This window comes from Tympanuchus pallidicinctus, unplaced genomic scaffold (assembly GCF_026119805.1).
Source record: "Tympanuchus pallidicinctus isolate F22 unplaced genomic scaffold, pur_lepc_1.0 scaffold64, whole genome shotgun sequence".
Lineage (NCBI taxonomy): Eukaryota > Metazoa > Chordata > Aves > Galliformes > Phasianidae > Tympanuchus > Tympanuchus pallidicinctus.
In genome coordinates, this window is record NW_026294785.1 from 188,258 (window position 1) to 209,911 (window position 21,654).

Here is a 21,654-nt window from a genome sequence, read left to right on the forward strand (position 1 = left end):
GTGCCATGCAGTGCCATGCCGTGCCATGCAGTGCCATGCCGTGCCATGCAGTGCCATGCGGTGCCATGCTGTGCCATGCGGTGCCGTGCCATGCCGTGCCATGCGGTGCCATGCAGTGCCATGCAGTGCCATGCAGTGCCATGCCGTGCCATGCAGTGCCATGCAGTGCCATGCCGTGCCATGCAGTGCCATGCCGTGCCATGCAGTGCCATGCCGTGCCATGCCGTGCCATGCGGTGCCATGCGGTGCCATGCGGTGCCATGCGGTGCCATGCGGTGCCATGCCGTGCCATGCCGTGCCATGCGGTGCCATGCAGTGCCATGCCGTGCCATGCGGTGCCATGCAGTGCCATGCCGTGCCATGCGGTGCCATGCGGTGCCATGCCGTGCCATGCAGTGCCATGCTGTGCCATGCCGTGCCATGCAGTGCCATGCAGTGCCATGCTGTGCCATGCAGTGCCATGCCGTGCCATGCAGTGCCATGCAGTGCCACGCAGTGCGTGCCGTGCCGTGCCATGCGGTGCCATGCAGTGCCATGCAGTGCCATGCAGTGCCATGCTGTGCCATGCGGTGCCATGCGGTGCCATGCGGTGCCATGCAGTGCCATGCAGTGCCATGCTGTGCCATGCCGTGCCATGCAGTGCCATGCCGTGCCATGCCGTGCCATGCAGTGCCATGCCGTGCCATGCCGTGCCATGCAGTGCCATGCCGTGCCATGCAGTGCCATGCCGTGCCATGCAGTGCCATGCCGTGCCATGCAGTGCCATGCAGTGCCGTGCCGTGCTGCTGGCCAGCGGCCCCGTCAGCCTCAGCCCTGTCTCCCCTTCTCCCCACGCACTCTCATCTCTTTCCTCTTCCAATTTTCTGCATGATTAACTCCACCGCTGCTTCCTGACAACCTCTGCTGTTGGTATTAATTTCTTTTAACTAGTGATTAATTACTCGCTGTCTCCCGCGCTCCTTCTCCCCGCCGCCCATTTGCATATTAATCCAACCCCCCCCCGACGCGCTGCCCCGCGGTTCCCTCACCTACAAACGGCCCCTCACACTTCGCTCCGGAGCACCCACCGCCCCCACTCCCACGTTAGGGGACCCCCACTGCTGGGTGTCCCGGGGGGCACCGGGCACCCCAAGATGCCCTCCGTCCTGCCCCGGGGTTTCCCATCACAGGAAGGGCTCCAGGCCGAGGGAAAGAGCCACGCAAGGCCCCGTCGGCTCTCGCTTTTATTAAGAAACCCACGGCAGGTTCCCATCCCTGCAAGAAGGGCTCCGTGGGCACCGAGCCGCCCGGCACCGGCCTGTGGCACCGGGGCAGCGCAGCCGGGCTGCAGCCACGAGGCGCGGCCACACCGGGGGCACGAGGTAGGAGCGGCGGGGCGGCGAGATGAGGCCAGGCCGGCCGCTGCGGGGAGAAGGCACACGAGGCTGCGGCAGGAGCGCGGCTCCAAAGCCCGGCGTGCGGCCCCGAGCTCCCGCAGCGCCGCGGGCCGCTTTGTGCGTCGGGCAGCGCGCGGGGCGGCGCCCACCGGGGGTCCCGCTCTGCACCCCGCGAGATGAGGAAGGTTCCCCCACGGAGGGTCCTACGGGCGCTGCCGGGGCGGCGGCGTGGCGTGGGACGGGTGTTTGAGCTGCAGCGCCAGCCGGCAGCCCTCCAGCTCGGCGCCCTGCAGGGGGGGAACAGCCGTCAGCGCCGTGCGCCCGTCCCGCAGCACGGGGAGCGGCAGCCCCCGGCCCGGCGCTCACCAGCATGGCTCCGTACGCCGCTTCCGCCGCTGCCTTCTGGTGGAAGTTGATGAAGGCGCAGCGCTTCTCCGGGAGCAGCCGGATGGATTGGATCTGCCCGAACCTGCGTGGTGGGGCAGCTCAGCCAGCCGCCCCCGGCCGCCCCCCGCTGCAGGGAAGGGGAAACGGAGCAGAAGGCGGCCGGGCTGCACCGCGATGGAGGGGGGGTCGCTCCCCGGGAGCGCAGAGAACCGGAACCAGGCGCAGGGACGGTCAGAGACCGGGCAGCGGGGGGGGGGGGGGGTGCGGCGCCATCAGGTCCTACAGGGATGGGGACGGGGAGGATGGCGCTGCAGGGCACTCACCGGCCGAAGCAGCTCTGCAGCGCTTTCTTGGTGACCTTGAAAGTGATGTTTCCGACCCACAGAGGATAGCAGTCCCTGCCAAACGGCACTGTCACCGGCAGCCCAACCCCTGCCCCGCTCCTGCTGATCCCCGAGGGCGGCCCCCAGCAGCCCCTTGTCCCGTGCCAGAATCCCAGCCTTACCTGGCAGGGTGCTGGGAAGGCAGCGTGTGCCTGGGGCTCGCCGTGGCCGTGCTCCGCGCGTGGCTTTTCGAGTGGCTCCTCGAGTTCACCACGGTCACGAAGCCGCCCGTGTCCACATCGCTGCTGCCGCCGTTCTCACACTCATCTGCCGAGAAGCCCTCAGGGCTCAGCACCACCCCTCGCACCCTCCCAGCTCTGCCACGTTCACCCCAACCCCGGCAGCACAACGAAGGTCCCTTACCGGAGGTGGGTGTCAGCGGCTCCCCGGCTTCCAGCGCAGGGATTTCCCTGGGGCTGCCGGCATCGCGGAGGCTGCTCTGCTGCAGGGCAGAGGGGTCAGAGGCACAGGGCAGCAGTGGGGAGGCAGCGGCGGGGCCGGAGCTCACCTGCAGCAGCATCTGGCAGGCCTCCAGCCGGGCGGCTACGTCAGCCTGGGCGCCCTTGAGGTGCAGCAGCTGCTCAAAGGTGTCCCTGGCCTCGGCGTAGAGCTGGGAGCAGAGAGCGGCTGAGCCGCTGCCCGCGGGGACGCCGAGCCCTGCAGCCCTGCCTCCACGCTACCTTCAGCCCCCACAGCGCCTTGCCCTTGCGGAAGAAGCCTTTGGGCCAGCTGGGCTGCAGCTCCAGGGCCATCTGGGCATCCCTCAGCGCCTCCTGGTACTGCCGGAGCTTCTCGTAGCAGTACGACCGGTTCCCAAAGAGCCTGGGGGACAACGTGGGTCGGCAGCGCGGGCTCAGGGCGCTGCCCAGGCCCCCCCGCAGCCCACAGCTCACCGGTGCTCCCTGGGGTTCAGCTTTATGGCCTCGGTGAAGGCCTGCACAGCCTCTGCGTAGCGTCCCTGCACGGCAGCCTGGTAGCCGCAGCCTGCAGGGAGAGCATCGCCCGCTGCTGACCGGCACGCAGCAACGCAGCCGGGGAGCGCGGGGCTCTGCAGGGGGACGGTGCAGCTCTGCACTGCGCCCAGCTGCGTGGGAAAGGAGCTGTGGGGACAGGCAGGAGCCGTGCAGCCCCACAGATGGTGATAAGCGCCGGGACGCGTGTCCAGCACAGCCCTCCTGGGGGGCAAACCTACCCCCGAAGCTGGCACGCAGCAGAGCGGAGCCCACCCTCTGCCTCCTGCTGCCCGGGATGCCCGAGGCACTGACCTGCAAGAATCAGGCTCTGCTCCAACATGTTTGTGTCCAAGAGTGCAGGATCGGGCTCGGGTGCCTGTGGGGCAGCCATACAGGGCAGTGGGGGCTCGGGTGCCTGTGGGGCAGCCATACAGGGCGGTGGGGGCTCAGGCTCCCGCCCCGGCCCAGGAGCAGAGGTTCAGGCACAGCTGCTGTCCCTGGTGCGTGGGCATCACACCCTGCTGTGCCTTAGCTTGCAGAGCTGCTGCGAGAGGGCAGATGCCCCCCCCAGCTCCATAAACCCATGAGGGGCTACAGAGGAGCTGCCACAGCCCCCAGCCTGCAGCGTGGGATGAACGCAGTGTCCCCATCACCACCTGGGCACCAAACCCCAGCCCTGGGATCACCGCGCTGTGCCAGCCACAGGGGAAGCTGCAGCTGGGGGTCCCTGTGCCCAGCGCCAGGCTCTTGAGCCCCTCTAGAATCACAGAATTGGGTTGGAAGGGACCTCAAGGATCACGAAGCTCCAACCCCCCACCAACGCAGGGCCCCCAACCTCCATATCTAAGGCTACACCAGGCTGCCCAGGGCCCCATCCAACCTCCAACCCCTCCAGGGATGGACGGGGCATCGCAGCCTCTCTGCAGCTGTTCAGCCCCTCCCCGCTCTCACAGCACACAACCCTGACATCCAACCTAAACCTTCCCTCCCTCAACTTCAACCCATTTCCCCTCGTCCTGCTGCCATCTCCCCTTTCCAAGCGTTGGTCTGCCCCACGCCACCTAAGGCTCCTTGTGCCAGGGGCCCTGCAGACCATCTGCACTGAGCAGCACACTTCTCACGTGTGCAGATGCCCCTGTGAGGACCGGGATCCAACTCACCCCCTCCTGCAGCCTCCTGTTGGGCTCTGCAGCATCAGCTCTGACTGATTTATCCTTTGCAGGTGCTGGCGGCTTCACGCCCGCTTTCTGCCACGCTTTGATGACAAAGGTGCAACTCAAATCCAGTTCATCCTAGGAAAATGAGGGATGGGAGCCGTGCGGAGCTGCGGGCCCTGGCTGTGGGGCTGGCGGCACTCAGGGGACGCTCAGGGACTCAGACACACCGCCGTCACTGGGCAGGGCTGACCCAGCACGAGGCATCCCACTCTCACCTCTATCCCTTCCAGATCCCCCACTCCGTCCTCTGCACGATCCTGGAGGCGCTGAGGGGGGCTGGAGGCCAGGCAGCCGCTCTCCTCCTCAGCACTGCTGGCGTCCCCATGAGCGGCACCCGCAGCACTGGCCGGGGATGCGGTGCTCTGCAGGCAGACGAGGGCAGAGGGTGGGCTCTGCTCCTGGCAGCGCGGCCCCTGGTGGCTGGGGGTTGGTAGGAGCCCCCTGAGCTCCCCAGGGAGGCACAAAGCTGCTCACCGACGCGGCCGCCTGCCTGCTCCTCAGCTCCTGTTCCAACTTCTCTTGTTTCCTCCGGTCTTTTTGCTTCTGGAAACCAGAAGTAAAGAAATGGTGAGCTGGCACCAGCACGGTGCAGAACAAACCCAGCACACGCCCTGGGGCGCAGCTCACTGCCCGATGAGCTGCAGGCAGAGGATAAACAGAGGGCACAGCTCAGCAGGAAGGGCCGCACGCGCCCCAGGAGAGCTGCGTGAGCGTCGTGGCATTACACACACCCACCTTCTTCTTCAGTTTCTTCCTCTCTGCTTTCTTCTTCATTCTCTCCTCTTCTGCCAGCAGCTCCATTGCGTTCTTCTCCGCTTCCTGGGGAAGGAGAGCTGCTGGTGAATGACTGCGAGCCCCCGGGTTGCGCTGCAGGGCAGGGCAGGGCTGGGACAGGCAGCCAGCAGCAGGGCGGCCGCGGGGTGGTGGGGACACCTGTGGGAGCCCCGGAGCCGGGAGGAATCGCAGCGGGGCTCCGCAGGAAGGCAGAAGCAGGGACGGTTCAGCCCCGGAGCGGCCGAGCGGAGCCGGGGCTGCGGGAGCAGAGCGGGTGGGAGCGGAAGGAGCGAAGGCCGCGGTGGGACGGGCCGGGGCGGCGCTCACCTCGGCCGTAACGCGGTGCCTCCGCGCCGCGCTCAGCCCGCGCGGCTCCGCATCCGCGTCTGTAAAGCCGCGCGGAGGGACGAGCAGCGGATCGCCGTACGGCCCATAGAAAGCGAACGGGGGGCGGCCGTAGGTCGGGATAAAGCGCTCTTCCTCCTCCGCCTCCTCCCCGTCGGACTCGGGGCAGAACCAACCCGGCACCGCAAAGGGAGCGAAGCCGAGCCCCGGCCCCGGAACGTCCCCCATGGCCGCGCGGGGCGGAGCCGCCGCCAAACGAAAGCGAAACGCGGCGGAATAGAACCGCCCACAGCAACCGGAAGCGCCCCCTGGGCGGACACCGGAAGTCGGGCGCGAGGCGGCCGCCTCCATCTCGGATGAGGGCAGGACGGTGGCCCGCGAGGCCCAAGCGCCGCCGAGCGCTCGCGTCGCGGCCGGCGCCGCCCCCGCGCCGTCCCGGTGTCCCCCGGGCGCCGCCAGATTAGCGCTGCTGTTAAGCTCATTTCCGCCGGGCCTCGCGCCGCTCCGGGCCGCGTCCCGACGCCGCCGTGGGGAATGGAGGACGGGCGCTGCGCGAGGCCGTGCCTGCAGGTGAGACCCGCGGAGCGGGGATCGTCGCGGTAGCGGGGCGCCGTGGGCCGGGAGCGGGCGGGGCGGAGCCGCGCTGGGGGTGGCGGGCGGCGCGGGCCGGAGCCGCACCGGTCGTCGCGGCCGAGTTCGGGACCGGGGCCGCCGCCGGGCTGCGAATCCAGGGCCGGGCCGGGCCGCGGGCGGCGTCTCCGTGGCAACGGCGCCCGCCCCCGCGCGCGGCGTCGCCCCGCCCCTCGCTGCAGGCGGCGGGCGGCGATTGGCCGAGGGGGCGGGAGGCGGGGCCAGGAGCGGAGTGCGCCCCGCCCCTCTCACCGCCCCGCCCCGCCCGCTCCGTGCCGCCAGCTGCTGGGTGCCGACGGGCCCGGCCTGGAGGCGCTGCTGCTGCTGCTGATGGCCCGCGTGCCGCCGCGAGGCCGCCTGCCCGCCCTGCCCGGGAGCGGCACGGAGCGCACGGAGCCAGGTGAGCGCCCGGCACTTCCGGTCCCGCACAGCACCCCGAGGTCCCCGGCGGCCCCGGGCCCCGCCTTCCCACCGGCGGCGCTGCGTCCCGCGGGCGGCCCCTCGCCGGGTGGCCTGGCGCGCTCCCTGCAGAGGGCGGAGGCGATTCTGCGGAGCTGCGTCGGTCCCGGGATTCTCCGCCTGCGCTCCCCCCGGCCCGGCGGCGGCTCCTCCGCCTCGGACAGCGACGAGGAGGACGCCGAGTTCGGCCCCCGCGCGGCCCTGGTGGAGCAGAGCTTCCGGGGGCTGCGCCGCGCCTTCCGCGCCTGGGAGAATCCGCGCACCGAGACGTTCCGCGGCCACGTGCTGCCGCCGCCAGCCGACGCCTTCTGCTACCACGCCGTGCACCCGCGCGTGGCCGAGCGCTGCGCCGCGCTGCACGCCCTGCTGCAGCACCGCCACCAGCTGCGCCTGGCCCGCCATTACAGCCGCCGCCTGAAGGCCGCCTCCGACTTCGTCCGCCTGCTGCTGAGCCCCGAGCCGCGGCCGCTGCGGGCGCTGTGCGAGGAGCTGCGGACGCACGCCGGGCATTGGGCCGCGCTGCGGCGGCGGATGCGGGGCGACGCGTGGCTGCGGCCGCTGCTGCTGGGGCGGCGCGAGGCCGTGGCTCACATGCGGCGGGCGCTGGAGCTGCTGGCGCTGCAGGCGGCGCGGCTGCTGGAGGAGCGCTTGGAGGCCGCGCTGCGCGGTGCGGCGCGGGACGGGGCCCCCCCGGCGCAGCTCGCCGACCTCTTCCAGGGCCTCGAGATCTACAACCGCGTGCTGGCGGAGCTGGATACGGAGCCGGGCTCCGCTCGCTCGACCGCCGGCGCCGACCGGGCCGCGGGGATGCCGCCCCGCGCCTTTCCCCTGCGGCGGGTGCTGGCCCTGCTGGCGGCAGAGAGGGGCCGGTGGGCGGCCGAGAGCCTCGCGCGGCTCCTGCGGCACGCAAACGGCGGCTTCGTCGCTGCGGCGGAGGAGGATGGACGGGAGGCGGCGCGGAGCCTCCCCGAGGCGCTGCGGGCGCTGTGCCGTGAGGACGAGCGGCTCGTGGGCCCCGTGCTGCAGGTGTTGGTGGCCTCTGCCGACGGCCTTTGGCGTCCTGCCCTCGGCGTTCCCACGGAGAGCCCCGCGGCTCCGTCCCCGCGGCCGGGCTCGGCCTGCAAGGCGGTGCGCTGGTTGGACGCGACCCACGCGGCGGCGGCCGAGGCTCTGCACGCCCGGTACCGCCCGCTGTGCTGGGAGGCGGCCGGCGCCGCGCTGGGCCCCCGCTTGGAGCTACCGGCCGGCGGGACGGGACGCGCCGCCGACGTCGCACGGGAGCTGCAGCTGGCGCTCGGTCCCGGTACGTGCGGGAGGGGCGGCTCGGCTGCCTCCGCGGAAGGCCGGCACCACGTGGGAGCCGGGCGGCCCCGGGCCGTTCCTCAGCGCTGTCCGTTCGCAGCCCGCATCCCCCCGGAGTGCGAGGAGGAGTTGGGGCGGCTGTGCCGGCGGCTGCGGTGCCGGGCTGCCCTGCTCGACTGGCACCGAGGTACGCGTGGGGGTGGAAGTGGGGCGGGGGGTCCCCTTCACGGCTGCCGGCACCGCTCGCATCGCGTCTCCCCGCAGACTTCGCCCTGGCGCTGGGCTCGGGGCTGAGCGACCGCTGCGCGGTGCCGGAGCGCTCGGAGGGCGCGGCGCACAGCAGCACGGCGCGGCTCCTTCAGCGGCTCTACCCGGCCCTGAGCTCCGCCCTGCGGAACCTGCCGGGCGACCCAGAGGGTGAGCGGTGCATCGCCGGGACGCGGGGGATCCGCGTTGGCTCTCGCGTGACGCTGCCCCCCCGCTCCGCCTCCAGGCAGCCCCCTCGGCTCGCCCTGCCTGCGCCTGCAGCTGCTGGGCTGCTGCCTGGCTACGGCTCAGGCCTCGCGCTCCTGGTTGATGGGCAAAGCCTTCCAGTACCTGGCGGCGTGGTCCCTGCAGCAATTCCTGCTCGTCACTCAGGGAGACCTGCAGGTGGGCGCGGGGCTCGGCGCGGTGCGGGGCTGCGCCGCGGCCCCGGAGGCGGTTTGAGGTCACGGCTGTCCGCTCCGCAGCTGCTGAAGGCCGAGACGGACGCGCTGGAGCTGCTGGTGAACGCGGCCTTCCCGGAGCCCGAGGACGGCCCGCAGCACCTCGCGCCCCACCGGCGCCTGCGCTCCCAACACGAGCGGTGGCTGCGCCTGCAGATCCGCTCCGCGGCCGCCAGCATCCAGGTACGGCCGCCGCCGGGGCTCCGGGGGCCGGCAGCGCAGCGGCAGGCAGCGCTTCGGCCCCTCGGAGGCGCCCCCCATCGGCTCCTCTCCGCTCGCAGCTGTTCGCGGGGGACGTGTTGAAGCTCTTCTCCACGGACTGCAAGCGGATGTCGGCGGAGATCTTCGACCAGACCATGCCGCTGGGCAGGCACTGGAGGCTCGGCCTCCGAGCCGGTGGGTGGCGGCCCCCCGTCCTCTTTTCCCCCCCGGCCCGGACGGGGCTGACGCCGTGTCTCCGCAGAGCTGCCCAGCTCCCCCAGCGACTACGCGGCGGCGGCGGCTCAGACGGTGCTGGGCCAAGTGCTGCAGGGCGCGCAGCTGCTGCCCCGCGACTCCCAGGTGCCCACGTTGGCGCGGGTGATGACGGCCTTCGTGGAGGCGTGGATGGATCACATCCTGGCGCAGAAGATCAAGTTCAGGTCCGCGGGGAGTCGGTAGGGAGGGGGGAGAGCCGGGCTGGGCGCCGGGTCGGTGCTGAGGCGCCGCCCGCAGCCTGCAGGGCGCTCTGCAGCTGCAGCAGGACTTCGCGCTGGTGCGGCAGCTGGTGCAGTGCGAGCAGTACGGGCTGGAGCCCGACACGAGGCAGGCGCTGCTCTCCCTGCGCGTCCTCCAGCAGATGGACGGGGCCATCCTCTGCCTCCTGCAGCAGCCCAGCGGCAAGGCGTATCTGCCGGCCCACGGCTGGCCCTCCCTGCGGCAGTGCTGTGAGGAGGGGGGGGGGGGCCGGGAAGAGGGGGAGTGAATGGGACGGGGATGGAATGGAGGTGGGATGGGGATCGGGTTGGGGGGGGGGGGGGGAAGGGGACAGAAATGGGACGGCGGTGGCGATGGGGCTGAGGATTGGGAAAGAGATGGAGACGAAGCCGGGAGCCCCCACGGCTCCCTCCCCCGACTCCGTCTCCTCTCGCCCCCAGGCTCCAACCACGGTGCCCGCACACAGGAGCTGGGCGCCAGCAGCCTGCACAGCCTGGAGACCCTGGAGGCGGCGGGGCCTTCAGCGGGACCCCCCCCGCCCCTTCCCGGCTCGGAGCCCCCCGGCCGGCCCCGCGGCGGCCCCCCCGAGTCCTACCTGTCTGGCGGGCAGCAGCAGTGGTTGGCGCTGCGGCTGCACGGAGCGCGGCGCTGGCGCGTCCCCGGCCTGCCGTGCATGGCCAAGAGCCCCGAGGGCTGAGCGCGGCCGAAATAAAGCCACGCGGCGCTGAGCTCCGGCTTCTGTCCCGGTCCCTGGGGTCTCGCGCGGGGGGTCCGGCCCGCACCGTGGCCGCGAGCATCCCGACCCGTCGCGCTCCGCCCCGCGCCGTCACCGTCTGCCATCGGCTGCCGCTGTCCTTCGTGGGTGCCCCCGCGGGGACACCGGGCGGGGCTCCTTCCCCGCCGCCTTCGAGCTCCGTGTCCGGCTCCCCGCGGTGGTGCCCAGGGGTCCCGGCCCCGAGCATCCGCGGAGTCGGGGTCTGAATCGGAGATTCGCTCCCGCGGTGTCCGCGCGTGCACGGGGGCCATGGGGACCCCCGCCCGCCCCGCGACCCGCTTGTTTCGCGCGGTGCCGCCGGTGCCGGTGGGACTACGGCTCCCATGATGCCGCCGCCTCCTCCCGGTCACTTCCTCCGCGCGGCGGGGCGGGGTCCGGCCGAGCGGCGCGCCCCTTCCCCTCCCTCCGCTCCCGGTCCCGGTGCCGCCGGGATGTCCGCCTCCAGCACGGCCGAGCCGGGCGCTACCGCCCGCTCCCCGTTCGCCTCGGCAAGTATCGGGAGCGGAGCCCCGGAGTGGTGCCGGGGGTTCCCCGCCGGGGGCGGTGAGTGGGAGGGGGCCGCGGGGGTCCCGGCGGGGCGCGCGGTGACGGGCCGTCCGTGCACGCAGGGCCCGAGCGCGGAGCAGCGGCAGCAGGAGGAGGAAGAGGAGGGGGAGGAAGAAGAGGGGGAGGACGGCGCCGGGGGGGCGCGGCCCTGGGCTCCCCCGGAGAAACTCCTGCACGAAGCGCGGCTCAGGGCCAAGGCCAAGCGGCGGCTGCGGCGCACCTCGTCCCGGGACTCCGCCCGGGAGCCGTCGGCCGAGGAGCCGGGCGCCGAACCCGGCAGCCCCAAGGGCAGAGCGCACGACCGCAGATCGCGCGGCGGGAAGGGCCGCGGGCTGCCCAAGAAAGGTGAGCGCGGGGCGGCCCCGCGAGGTGCGCGCCGTGCCCCCCCCCCCCCCGGCTGAGCCCCTGCCGTGCCCGCTGCAGGCGGCGCCGGGGGTAAAGGCGTGTGGGGGGCCCCCGGCGTGGTGTACGGCTACCAGGAGCCCGACGCCCGCGACCCCAACTACGATGAAGTGGCGCAGGTACGACCCCGCCCCCCACCTCCCCCCCAACCCCCAGCCATCACTGCGGGCGCCTCTCCGGAGCCTCCCGTCCGACCCCGCAGGGGGACACGGTCTACGCCACCGTGGTGCCCGAACTGGAGGAGGACGAGCTGGAGCAGAACGTGCAGCCCATGGTGCTGGAGTACTTCGAGCACGGGGACACCGGCGAGGTCGTGGTGCGTCGGGGGCGAGGGGACCCTTGGGGGGAAGGAGGAGTCTGCATCCACAGCCCCCGTGCCATCCTGCAGACCGGCTGGGAAGGAACATTGCAGCGGGGAGGGGGTCCAGGGCTGGTGGGAGCCCTCAGGAAGGAGCGAAGTCTCTTGTGGAGGGGATGGGGGGCACCGTAGTGCCGGAGGGGATTTGGGGCCAGGCTGCAGCACGGGGCAGGGTGTGAGCACCCACTGGCGCTGCGGTGCCGGGCGCAGGAGCTGCTGCGGGGGCTGAACCTGGGCGGCCGGCGGCACGCGGTGCCCTCGCTGGCGGTGGCACTGGCGCTGGAGGGCAAAGCCAGCCACAGGGAGCTGACATCACGGCTGCTGTCTGAGCTGGTGGGCCACGTGCTGAGCCCCGAGGACGTCGCTTGGGCCTTCGACAAGATGCTGCGGGACCTCCCCGACCTCATCCTCGACACCCCCGAGGCCCCTCAGGTGCCGGCGGGGACGTGCTGTTAGGGACGGGGCCACGGCGGAGAGCGGGCCGGGGGTCCTCGCGCTGACCCCGTGCCCCCCACAGATGTTGGGGCAGTTCATTGCCCGGGCGGTGGCCGACCACGCGCTGCCCCTGGGCTTCCTGGAGCGCTACAGAGGCCGCGTGGACTGCGAGCACGCCAGGTGAGCGCTGCCCTCCCCCCGCTGCCCTCCCCCCGCTGCCCTCCCCCCACTGCCCTCCCCCCACTGCCCTCCCCCCGCTGCCCTCCCCCCGCTGCCCGCCCCATGCCCTGCACTCACTTGCTGCTCCACAGGGCCGCCCTGGACCGCGCCGCCGTCCTGCTCCGCATCAAGCGTGACGTCAACCGGCTGGACAACGTGTGGGGTGTGGGGGGTGGGCAGCGCCCCGTCAAGCACCTGGTGAAGGAGGTCAGCGGGAACCAGAGCACCTCCCAGTGCCTGCTGGTGTGCCGTGCTGCTGCCTTGTCCCTTCGTGCATCCCTGTGGCCGCCGCTCTGCCCCATCCCCTCGGCCCCCCCTTGTCTCCGGATGCGCCCTGCATGTCCCCTGCCGTGCTCCTTGTCCCTGGCTGTGCCCGTGTGCTGTCCCCGCTCCCAGCCCTGTGTTCATCCGCTCACAGTGCCACCAACCCCACACGTCCCAGTGCCGTCCCTGCATCCACACCGTGTCCCTGTGCCACATTCCCATGCGTGTCCCACGCCGCGTCCCCATACCAGACCCCATGCCACACCAGATCCCCATACCAGATCCCCATACCAGATCCCCATGCCATACCAGATCCCCATACCAGATCCCCATACCAGATCCCCATACCAGATCCCCATACCAGATCCCCATACCAGACCCCATGCCACACCAGATCCCCATACCAGATCCCCATACCAGATCCCCATACCAGATCCCCATGCCATACCAGATCCCCATGCCATACCAGATCCCCATACCAGATCCCCATACCAGATCCCCATGCCACACCAGATCCCCATACCAGATCCCTATGCCACACCAGATCCCCATACCAGATCCCTATGCCACACCAGATCCCTACACCACACCAGATCCCTATACCAGATCCCCATGCCACACCAGATCCCTACGCCACACCAGATCCCCATACCAGATCTCCATGCCACACCAGATCCCCATACCAGATCCCCATGCCACACCAGATCCCCATACCAGATCCCTATGCCACACCAGATCCCCACGCCACACCAGATCCCCACACCAGATCCCCATGCCACACCAGATCCCTATACCAGATCCCCATGCCACACCAGATCCCCATACCAGATCCCTATGCCATACCAGATCCCCATGCCACACCAGATCCCCACACCACACCAGATCCCCACACCAGATCCCCATGCCACACCAGATCCCCATACCAGATCCCCATGCCACACCAGATCCCCACACCAGATTCCTATACCAGATCTCCACGCCACACCAGATCCCCATGCCATACACTTGTGGCACATCCTTGTGCAGCATCCCCCGCTGCGCCTCCCTGCTGCACCCCACGTCCCCATGCCACATCCCCTCGTTCTGCACAACATCCCCGTGCTGCATCCCAGCGTCCCTGTGCCACGTCCCCGTGTCACCGTGTCCGCGTGCCTGCACCACGTCCCGCAGATGAACCTGTTATTGCGTGAGTACCTGCTGTCCGGGGAGGTGTCGGAGGCTGAGCGCTGCCTGCGGGCGCTGGAGGTGCCGCACTTCCACCACGAGTTGGTGTACGAGGTGAGCGCCGTGCCGGGCGGCGCTGCGGAGCCCCGCGGCCCCGCTGATGCGTGACGCCTGCAGGCGGTGGTGATGGTGCTGGAGGGCTGCGGGGACGCGCCGGTGACGACGGTGGTGACGCTGCTGCAGGTGCTGTGGGAGACCGGGTTGGTGACGCTGGACCAGATGAACCGGGTGAGCACGGGATGGGGGCGCGGGGCAGCACCGACACCGACGCCAACGACGCCGATGTGGCTGCAGGGCTTCCAGCGGGTCTACGCGGCGCTGGCTGACCTCAGCCTGGATGCACCGCTGGCCCACGCGCGCCTGGAGCGGCTGCTGGAGCTGTGCTGTCAGCGCGGCGTGGTGACACGGGCGCTGCGCGATGCCTGTCCTGCCAGGTATGGGACGGGGGGACACGGGGGGACACGGGGGGACACGGGGCACCGCCAGGTTTGGGATACGGGGACGTGGAGACCTGGGACCCTGCCGGGTACGGGATGGGGCCGGGGCGGCCGCGGGGTCCCGCCAGCTCTGGGACACGGAGCGGGGCACCGCACGACACCCGCACGGTCCTGTGGGACGGGGGGCGCCGGGGGGCCGCCGGGTACGGGACGCGGGGACGCGGGGACGCGGTGGGGCGGCGATCTGCCATCACCCCCCTCACAGGGGCCGGAAGCGTTTCGTCAGCGAGGGCGACGGGGGCCGCGTGAAGCAGTGAGCGCCGCGCCGAGCCCCGCAGCGCCGGGCACAATAAAGATCTGCCGGGAGCCCCGCTCCGCGTCCGCGCTCAGTCCTCCCGCAAGCGGCTCCGCAGGGGGGCGCCGCGGCCCGGCGGCTCTCCGTCCTTCCCGGCGGGTCGCGCGGCGATGACGTCTCCGAGATGGCGGCGGAGAGGCGGCGGCGCGGCGCCGAGGGCCCCCGGGAGGCGCGGGTCCGAGCCCGGGAGCGCGGGGCCGCGCGGGGGGAGCGGGGCGGGCGCGGCGCGCTGGGGCTGGCGGCGGCGCTGGCGCTGGGGCTGGGGCTGGCGGCCGCGGGGGCGCTCCTGGCGCAGTGGGGCCGCTGGCGAGCGGCTTCCCGCGCCGTCAGCCCGCACCCCGCCGCGCCCGCGCTGCCCCCCGGCGCCACCGGGCCCGGCGCCGCGCCGCACCGCTTCTGGGGCTCCTACCGCCCGCACGTCTACTTCGGCATGAAGACCCGCAGCCCCCGCAGCGTCGTCACCGGTGCGTGCGGGGCGGGGGGCGGGGGGCGGGGGGGCCGGGTCCGGTCTGACCGCCGCCACCCCCCCCCCCCCAGGGCTGATGTGGCTGCAGCAGCGGGAGGGCGCGGAGCTGCGGCACACCTGCGAGCAGAGCGACGGGCTGCGGCGCTACGGCTGGCTGCTGCACGACGGGGAGCGCTTCGGCCTGCAGGACATCCACGACCGAGGGCTGCTGCTGCGCACCGAGTTCGTTAAGCGGCCCGGGGGGCTGCACGGCGGGGACTGGAGCTGGCGCGTCACCGCCCGGCCGGAGGTGGGGCCGCAGCCCGGCGTGGTGCCGCGAGCGCGGAGCCGCGAGCCCGAGGACGGACCGCGGGAGTTGGCGGCGCCCCGCGCTCCTTCGCTCCTCCTCCCTCGCAGGGCGCGGGTAGCCAGGCCGCTCTGGTCTCCCTCTTCTTCTACGTGGCCACGGACGGGCAGGGCGAGCTGCGGCCGCACGTGGAGGACGGCGCCCGGCTGGCGGCCGTGACGGGGACGTCGGAGGAGCTGGGCGACTTCAAGATCACCTTCCACAGGCCGACCGCGGACGACGGGGAGGGCGTCAAGTACAGCAGGTGCCCAGCGGCCCGGTGCCTCCCGGCCCCGCGGCGCCGCGGGGCGCTGACGGCCTCTCTCCGCTCGCAGCTACCGCTACCTGGACGCGTGGAGCCCGGGGCTGCACCGCCTCACCGACGTGGTGCGCAGCAGTCTGAGCGACCGCTTCGTCTTCGCCCCCCCGGAGGGGCCCCGGCAGCGCTTCGTGGCCGTGGACGCGTTCCGCGGGCTGCCGGGCACGGCGGAGGCCCCGCGCAGCCACCTCCTGCTGCACCAGGTGACGCTGCGGCTGCCGGCCCGCGTGGAGGTGACCTTCGAGTCGGGCAGCGTGCGGGAGCGGCGCGCCGCGCTGCTGGGGCCGGTGCTGACGGCGGAGCTGGCGCGGCACCAGGCCGCCTTCGAGCGGCGCTTCGAGGAAACCTTCGGGCTGGAACGCAAAGGCTTCCCCCCCTCGCAGCGGCGCTTCGCGCAGGCGGCGCTCAGCAACACGCTGGGCGGGATGGGCTACTTCCACGGGCGCTCCCTGGTGCGCTCCCCGCTGCACGAGCAGCCCGCGCCCTACCCCGACAGCTCGCTCTTCACCGCCGTGCCCTCCCGCTCCTTCTTCCCCCGCGGCTTCCTGTGGGACGAAGGCTTCCACCAGCTGCTGCTGGCGCGCTGGGACCCCGAGCTGAGCCGCGAGGTGCTGGCGCACTGGCTGGACCTGATGAACGCCGACGGCTGGATCCCGCGGGAGCAGATCCTGGGCGACGAGGCGCGCGCCAAGGTGCCGCCCGAGTTCGTGGTGCAGCACAGCGACGTCGCCAACCCCCCCACGCTCTTCCTGGCGCTGCAGCCGCTGCTGGCCTCCGCCCCGCTGCCGTACCTGCGGCGCCTCTTCCCCCGCCTGCGCGCCTGGTACGAGTGGTACAACGGCACGCAGGCCGGCCCGCTGCCCCACACCTTCCGCTGGCGCGGCCGCGACGCCGACCCCGAGCGCTTCCTCAACCCCAAGACGCTGGCGTCGGGGCTGGACGATTACCCCCGCGCCTCGCACCCCTCGGCGGACGAGCGGCACCTGGACCTGCGCTGCTGGATGGCGTTGGCCTCCCGGGTGCTGGCGGAGGCGGCCGAGCGGCTGGGCGAGCCGGCGGAGCCGTACCGGAGCGCGGAGAGGGCGCTGAGCGACAACGAGCTGCTGGAGCGGCTGCACTGGGCCGAGGAGCTCGGCGCCTTCGCCGACTTCGGCAACCACAGCCGGGCGGTGGAGCTGCGGCGCGAGGCGGGGCGGGCGGCCCCCGGGCGGCCCCCCCCGGCCCCGCGGGTGGTGCGGGTGGTGCGCGAGGCGCCCCGGCTCCGCTTCGTGGACGCCCTGGGCTACGTCAGCCTCTTCCCGCTGCTGCTGCAGCTGCTGCGCCCCGACTCCCCTCGGCTGGGCGCCGTGCTGGATGCCGTGCGCGACGAGCGGCGGCTCTGGACGCCCTTCGGCCTGCGCTCGCTCGCCCGCGACAGCCCGCTGTACATGCGGCGCAACACCGAGCACGACCCGCCCTACTGGCGGGGCTCCGTGTGGGTCAACATCAACTACCTGGCGCTGCGGGCGCTGCACGGCTACGCCGACCGGCCGGGTCCGCACCGCGAGCGGGCGGAGCGGCTGTACGGGGAGCTGCGGCACAACCTGATCGGCAACCTGTACCGGCAGTACGCCGAGAGCGGCTACCTGTGGGAGCACTACAGCGACAGCACGGGCAGGGGGCAGGGCTCGCACCCCTTCACCGGCTGGTCGGCGCTCGTGGTGCTGGCGATGGCCGAGGACTACTAGCGGCTTCCTCAGGGCCGGGCGGCCCGGCCCCGGGGCTCCGGTCCTCCGCCGCCAATAAAGCTCGGATGTGACGCTCGTCGCCGCCCGCGTTGGGGGTCAGCGTGACGGCGTTGCGGTCACCGTGCGCGCGCGGCCGCCGCTGCCCAGCCCCGTCCGTTTCCCCGCGCCGCTGCCCGTAGCGCCGCCTCAGCGCGGGGTTCTTCGCCCGCGGGGAGCTGAGCCGCTTGGCGGCTGGGCGAGCGCCCCGACCCGCGGCCGGGCACGGCGAGGTCGTGATTCCACATCTTTAATGATGACGGAACGCTGCCGGGGTCGCGGCCACCCGCACCCAGGCCCGCGGGCTGCAGCGGGACGGAGCCGCCCTCGCGATCGGGACGGCTGGGGCCCGGCTCCCCGGAAGCGGTTCGGAGGGAAAGGCGCGGGGCGCGGCGGTGCCGCAGCAGGGTACCGGCGGGGCCGCCCCGGGGGCTCCGCGGCGAGAGTCCACAGCCCGGGGACGGCGGCGGGGAGCGGAGGCGAGGGAGGGCGGCCGCGCCGCGCCCGGGCCCTCTGAGCAGGGGCGGCTTCGGCACCGCGGTGCCCCCAGCCCGGCTGCTCCAAGGCGGGGCGCGGCGGCGGCGGCGGCGGCGGCGGGGAGAAGCGCGGGCCGCTCCGGGTGGGGCGGCGGCGGCGGCCACGCGGCCGGTCGGGGCCCCTCACACGGGCAGGGGAGCGGCGCCCGGCTCGGCACTGCCCGGCTCGGCCGGGACGCCGCGTTGGGGCCGCGCGGAGCCGGCCTTGCCCAGCAGGCGCGCTCCCTCGCCCTCGCTCTCCTCGCCGGCCTCCTCCTCCTGGCAGCGCCCCACCTCGATGCCGGAGTCGCCCGTCAGCCGCCGGTGCCGGCGATGCTCGCCGCCCTCCTCCGTCGCCGCGCCGCGCCCTTCCTCCTCCTCCTCCTCCTCGCCCTCCTCGATGTCGGAGCAGCGGTGGCAGTCGGCCTCGAAGAAGTCCACGTTGGAGGAGAAGAGCGCGTGTTTGTGCGGGGCCGGGCGGGCGGGCGGCTCCTCGGGCAGCTCCCAGCTGGCGCCGGTGCCGGTGCTGCTGGTGCCGCACTCCTCGCTGGGCGTGCTGGCCTGGCTGCGCTCCGTCTCGTCCGTCACCTGCACCGAGAGCGAGGTGCTGCTGGGGGACGTGACGCAGCTCGACTCGCACGAGCAGCTGGTGTAGTTCTCCGAGCTGGGCGACAGCGTCAGGCTGCTGGAGCCCAGGCGGCTGCGGGGCCCGCTCAGCTGCGCCAGGATGGAGCTGTAGGGCGGAGGCGGCGTGCCGGGCCGGTGGGCCACCTCCTCGTAGGCGGGCAGCTTGAAGGAGGCCAGCATCCCTGCCGGCAGAGGGCGGGGGGTGAGCGCGGCGCGGCCGGACCGAACGGAGGAACGGGGGACGGGCGGGGCGGAGGCACTCACTGAGGTCCATCATGGAGGCGGGGTAGTTGCAGGCACCGTGGTAGGCGATGAGGTTGATCTCCCGCTGCCGCTGCTGCTGCTGCAGGCGCAGCTTGGCCCGCCGGTGCCGGTAGGCGCAGCAGCAGCTGAAGAGGATGAGGACGGTCCAGAGCAACCAGAACCCTGCGGGCACAGCGCCGTGTCCGTCCCACCTCGCCGCCCCCGGCCCCGCCCCGCGCCCCGCACTCACACCACAGCTCGTAGTAGTACGTGCAGCAGCCGCTCTCCCCGCAGCAGTGCCCGGTCTCGCACACGTACGGCTGGTTGTTCACCCCCGGGCAGAACTCCCGGGCCTGCGGGGCACAACCGACCCATCGCGGCCGGCTCCAGCGGGAGCGGCGGGGGCCGGGATGGGGCCGGGCCGGAGCCCGGGGCGGCGCGGCGCCCGGAGGCCGGGCCGGGTCGTGGCGGCTCCGTTCCGGCCCTCGCCCCGCGCCGCCCCGTTCCGGCCCCCGTACCTGGTGCTGCCGGCCCAGCAGCGCGGCCCAGGCCCCCTCGGCGCCGCCGCCGGGCCGCTCCATGGCGCCGCCTACAGCCCTCGGCGGCCCCGCGCCGGCTCCTCCCGCTCGGCCGCCCCGGCCCCCGCCGCCCGCAGCAGCAGCCGCCGACCCCCCGCCGTCGCCGCCGCCAGCCCCATGGCGGCCGCCCGGGCCCCCGCCGCAGCCCGGGCCGCGGCCTCCGCCGCCGCCATCACTCCCCGGCCCGAGGTCCCGCCCCCCCGCCGCCCTCCTCGCCAATCCGACGCCGCCCTGCCGCCGCCGGCCAACGGGAGTCGCCGCCGCCGCCCCGCCTCGTCCAATCGGCGGCCTCTGCCCGAGCCTCACGCCCAACAACAGAGACAAAGGGACCGAGTCCCGCCCGCTCGGCACCCGCCGCCAATCGGAGGCGCGGCCCCGCCCTCCCGGCCGCGACCGACGGGAGCCCCAGCCAACGGCGGCCTCGCCCTCCCTCACCGCGCGTGACGGACGGGCATCGACGCCAACCGCGCGCCCGGGCCCGCCCCCGGGGCGGCCGCTTGCGAGCGAGCAGCCAAAGAAAAGCGAAAGCGCGATTCGTCTGAAGATTGACAGCGGTGCCGACCAACCAGAGCGCTGTTCTGTCCCGCCAACGGGCCGCCGCCCCGCGCACCGGGAGCGCGGCGCCGCACGCACGCGGTCCCGCCCCGTTCCCCGCGTGCGGCGCTGCGAGTCCCGGTGCGCGGGGCGCCGGCCGGCGTCCGTGCCGTCCCGCAGCGTCGGTCCCAGCCCGCGGTCAGGCGGCGGCCTCCTGCAGCTGCAGGTTGCGCTTGTAGCAGGCCAGGCTGCAGAGCGGCAGCCCGGTGCGGGAGCAGCAATAACGGCGGCGGTTGGCGCAGCCGCTGACCCCGCAGAGCGCGGCCGGCGGCACCGGGGGGGCGGTGCTGGGCAGCAGCGGCAGCGCGGCGCCCGCGGGGAAGGAGACGGTGATGAGATCGGCGGCGTTGCGGTACTGCACCACGGGGCAGGCGGCCGGCCGGGCGCGGCGCTCTCGCAGCGCCTTCACTTTGGCTTTGTGGGTCTTGGTGAGCCGCTCGATGGTTTGGTTCTTGTTCTCCTCCGCCTTCTTGGCTGCCTGCAGGCGCCGTTTGCGCGCCCGCTCCTCGCGCTTCACCAGCATCTCCTCCGTCAGCTCCTTGGCCTTGTAGCCCATGGGCAGCTCCAGCAGCGGCTGGCTCTGCTGCTTGTGCAGGAGGGCTCTCTGCGGGGCACGGCGACGTGAGGCAGCGGCACGCGGCACCCAGCCCTGAGCTGCCGTCCCCCCCCCGAGCCCCGTCCCGCCCCTCACCTGCCGCGCCGTCAGCAGGGATTCGTCCACTTCCTTCTTGAGCTCTCCGTTGTCGTCCAGCTCGCCCTTCTCCAGGGCGTCCAGCCAACGCTCCTCTTCCTCCTCCTCATCCTCGCGGGTGGGGAAGCAACTCTCCGAGTCCAGGTCCGGCAAGGGGGAGGGGTCCAGGTTGCTGTCCTCATCTGAGCCGGGCGGTGAAGGACAGAGAATCACCGTAGGAAAAGCCACGTTTGCTCTGTCCTGGGGTGGCCTCATCCCCACACCACGGTGGACGACCCACGCTGCCCACTGGTGCGGAAACCTCGCTCAGCGGGGCCCGGAGCAGTGCGTGGTGTGGGGGCGCTCCCAGCCCACCCAAAGCCTGCGGGAGGGACGAGTACCAGCCCAGCTCTGCCTCAGGCCCCCAGCCCACCTCCTCCCCCCACGCTCTTCCCCTCAGTGCTTACCCAGCCAGGCCCGGTACTGCTCAATGGGAACTCCTTCGGTGGGCTCATCCTCCTCGTCCACCACCATCAGCGGGGAGGGGGAACTCTGTGCTTCAGGGACCACGGTGAAGGTGGGCACACTGCAGGGGGGGAAATGTGCTGCCCCTGAGGTCGGGCAGAGCTGGGGGGCACCAACATGGGGGACTGCGGTGCTGGGATGTGGGGACGCAGAGCAGGAGCCAGGCGGGTGCCAGCGCCAGGACCTCCCCACGGACATGGGACTGGGGGCTCGGCAGGGCAGGGACCGCGATCCAACCCCAGGATGCCCCTCCCGCCATCCCTGCGGAGACACGACGAAGGGCCCGGTGGGGCAGAGCGCGGCCCCTGGCTCTGGGGGGGAGGGGTTCGCCCTCACCTCTTGGTGCCCAGGATCTGCCCCCCCAATTTGATCTTCAGCTTCAGCTGCGGTTTCCGCGGGGCGGCCGCGGGCTGCGGGGCCTCGGGCACAGCCGCGGCCTCGTGGTGGTGCTTCTTCTTGTGCTTCTTCTTGTGCTTCTTGTGCTTCTTCTTGTGCGCGCCGTGCCCGCCGCCATCGTCCTCCTCACCTGCGGGAGCCGCCATGAGGCCCCGAGCCGGGAGCGGACCCTCACCTAAAGCCCGAAGGAGCCGCAGCCCCTCTGCCCGGCCCCGGCCTCACCGTGCTCGCCGCCTTCCATCCTGCCCCGCCGCCACGCTTTGCTCATCGGCCCGGGCCGCCCGCGCCCGGCGGTGGTGCCGCTGATGGAGCCCGAAACCGCGCCGTGGGGGAACGCATTCCAGACGGACCCACTTCCGCCCGCCGCTCAGCAAACATCCGGCGCGGGC

General features: G+C 72.8%; 6 protein-coding genes across 9 annotated transcripts; 3 read left to right on the plus strand and 3 right to left on the minus strand.

Moving 5' to 3' along the window:
* Positions 1-1,209: 1,209 nt before the first annotated feature.
* Positions 1,210-5,904, minus strand: TTC31 (tetratricopeptide repeat domain 31). Of its 2 annotated transcripts, none has more exons than XM_052665296.1 (14): positions 5,418-5,904; positions 5,052-5,135; positions 4,791-4,859; positions 4,532-4,678; positions 4,260-4,391; positions 3,412-3,514; positions 3,040-3,130; positions 2,827-2,968; positions 2,655-2,756; positions 2,510-2,585; positions 2,269-2,413; positions 2,087-2,161; positions 1,743-1,845; positions 1,210-1,663 (listed from the first exon to the last, which is right to left on the minus strand). In XM_052665296.1, exons 1-14 carry the CDS (start codon positions 5,784-5,786, stop codon positions 1,580-1,582), a joined length of 1,722 nt encoding a protein of 573 aa, XP_052521256.1. In that variant the 5' UTR covers positions 5,787-5,904; the 3' UTR covers positions 1,210-1,579. The 2 variants fall into 2 exon arrangements, with proteins under 2 accessions (XP_052521256.1, XP_052521257.1); XM_052665297.1 differs by having other exon boundaries at positions 2,510-2,588.
* On the plus strand, positions 5,896-10,013 carry CCDC142 (coiled-coil domain containing 142). Of its 2 annotated transcripts, XM_052665284.1 has the most exons (10): positions 5,896-6,005; positions 6,348-7,827; positions 7,927-8,013; positions 8,091-8,243; positions 8,320-8,477; positions 8,558-8,716; positions 8,815-8,929; positions 8,997-9,174; positions 9,248-9,459; positions 9,670-10,013. In XM_052665284.1, the coding sequence occupies exons 1-10, from the start codon at positions 5,970-5,972 to the stop codon at positions 9,924-9,926; spliced, it is 2,835 nt and encodes a 944-aa protein (XP_052521244.1). In that variant the 5' UTR covers positions 5,896-5,969; the 3' UTR covers positions 9,927-10,013. The 2 variants fall into 2 exon arrangements, with proteins under 2 accessions (XP_052521244.1, XP_052521243.1); XM_052665283.1 differs by having other exon boundaries at positions 6,348-8,013.
* Positions 10,014-10,312: 299 nt separating this feature from the next.
* Positions 10,313-14,268, plus strand: LOC128071991 (programmed cell death protein 4-like). Its single transcript, XM_052665299.1, has 11 exons — positions 10,313-10,492; positions 10,613-10,895; positions 10,974-11,071; positions 11,155-11,268; positions 11,521-11,742; positions 11,828-11,925; positions 12,057-12,171; positions 13,399-13,506; positions 13,570-13,680; positions 13,747-13,886; positions 14,155-14,268. Exons 1-11 carry the CDS (start codon positions 10,328-10,330, stop codon positions 14,204-14,206), a joined length of 1,506 nt encoding a protein of 501 aa, XP_052521259.1. The 5' UTR covers positions 10,313-10,327; the 3' UTR covers positions 14,207-14,268.
* MOGS (mannosyl-oligosaccharide glucosidase) lies at positions 13,768-17,160 on the plus strand. 2 transcript variants are annotated; one of them, XM_052665286.1, is made up of 4 exons: positions 13,768-13,886; positions 14,782-14,999; positions 15,107-15,300; positions 15,371-17,160. In XM_052665286.1, the coding sequence occupies exons 1-4, from the start codon at positions 13,871-13,873 to the stop codon at positions 17,079-17,081; spliced, it is 2,139 nt and encodes a 712-aa protein (XP_052521246.1). In that variant the 5' UTR covers positions 13,768-13,870; the 3' UTR covers positions 17,082-17,160. The 2 variants fall into 2 exon arrangements, with proteins under 2 accessions (XP_052521246.1, XP_052521245.1); XM_052665285.1 differs by lacking the exon at positions 13,768-13,886 and adding an exon at positions 14,338-14,708.
* A 588-nt stretch (positions 17,161-17,748) lies between these two features.
* Positions 17,749-19,136, minus strand: WBP1 (WW domain binding protein 1). The gene is made up of 4 exons (XM_052665303.1): positions 19,021-19,136; positions 18,753-18,855; positions 18,524-18,685; positions 17,749-18,441 (listed from the first exon to the last, which is right to left on the minus strand). The coding sequence occupies exons 1-4, from the start codon at positions 19,081-19,083 to the stop codon at positions 17,777-17,779; spliced, it is 993 nt and encodes a 330-aa protein (XP_052521263.1). The 5' UTR covers positions 19,084-19,136; the 3' UTR covers positions 17,749-17,776.
* A 631-nt stretch (positions 19,137-19,767) lies between these two features.
* INO80B (INO80 complex subunit B) lies at positions 19,768-21,620 on the minus strand. Its single transcript, XM_052665280.1, has 5 exons — positions 21,488-21,620; positions 21,206-21,395; positions 20,812-20,930; positions 20,366-20,547; positions 19,768-20,278 (listed from the first exon to the last, which is right to left on the minus strand). Exons 1-5 carry the CDS (start codon positions 21,531-21,533, stop codon positions 19,814-19,816), a joined length of 1,002 nt encoding a protein of 333 aa, XP_052521240.1. The 5' UTR covers positions 21,534-21,620; the 3' UTR covers positions 19,768-19,813.
* Positions 21,621-21,654: the final 34 nt, after the last annotated feature.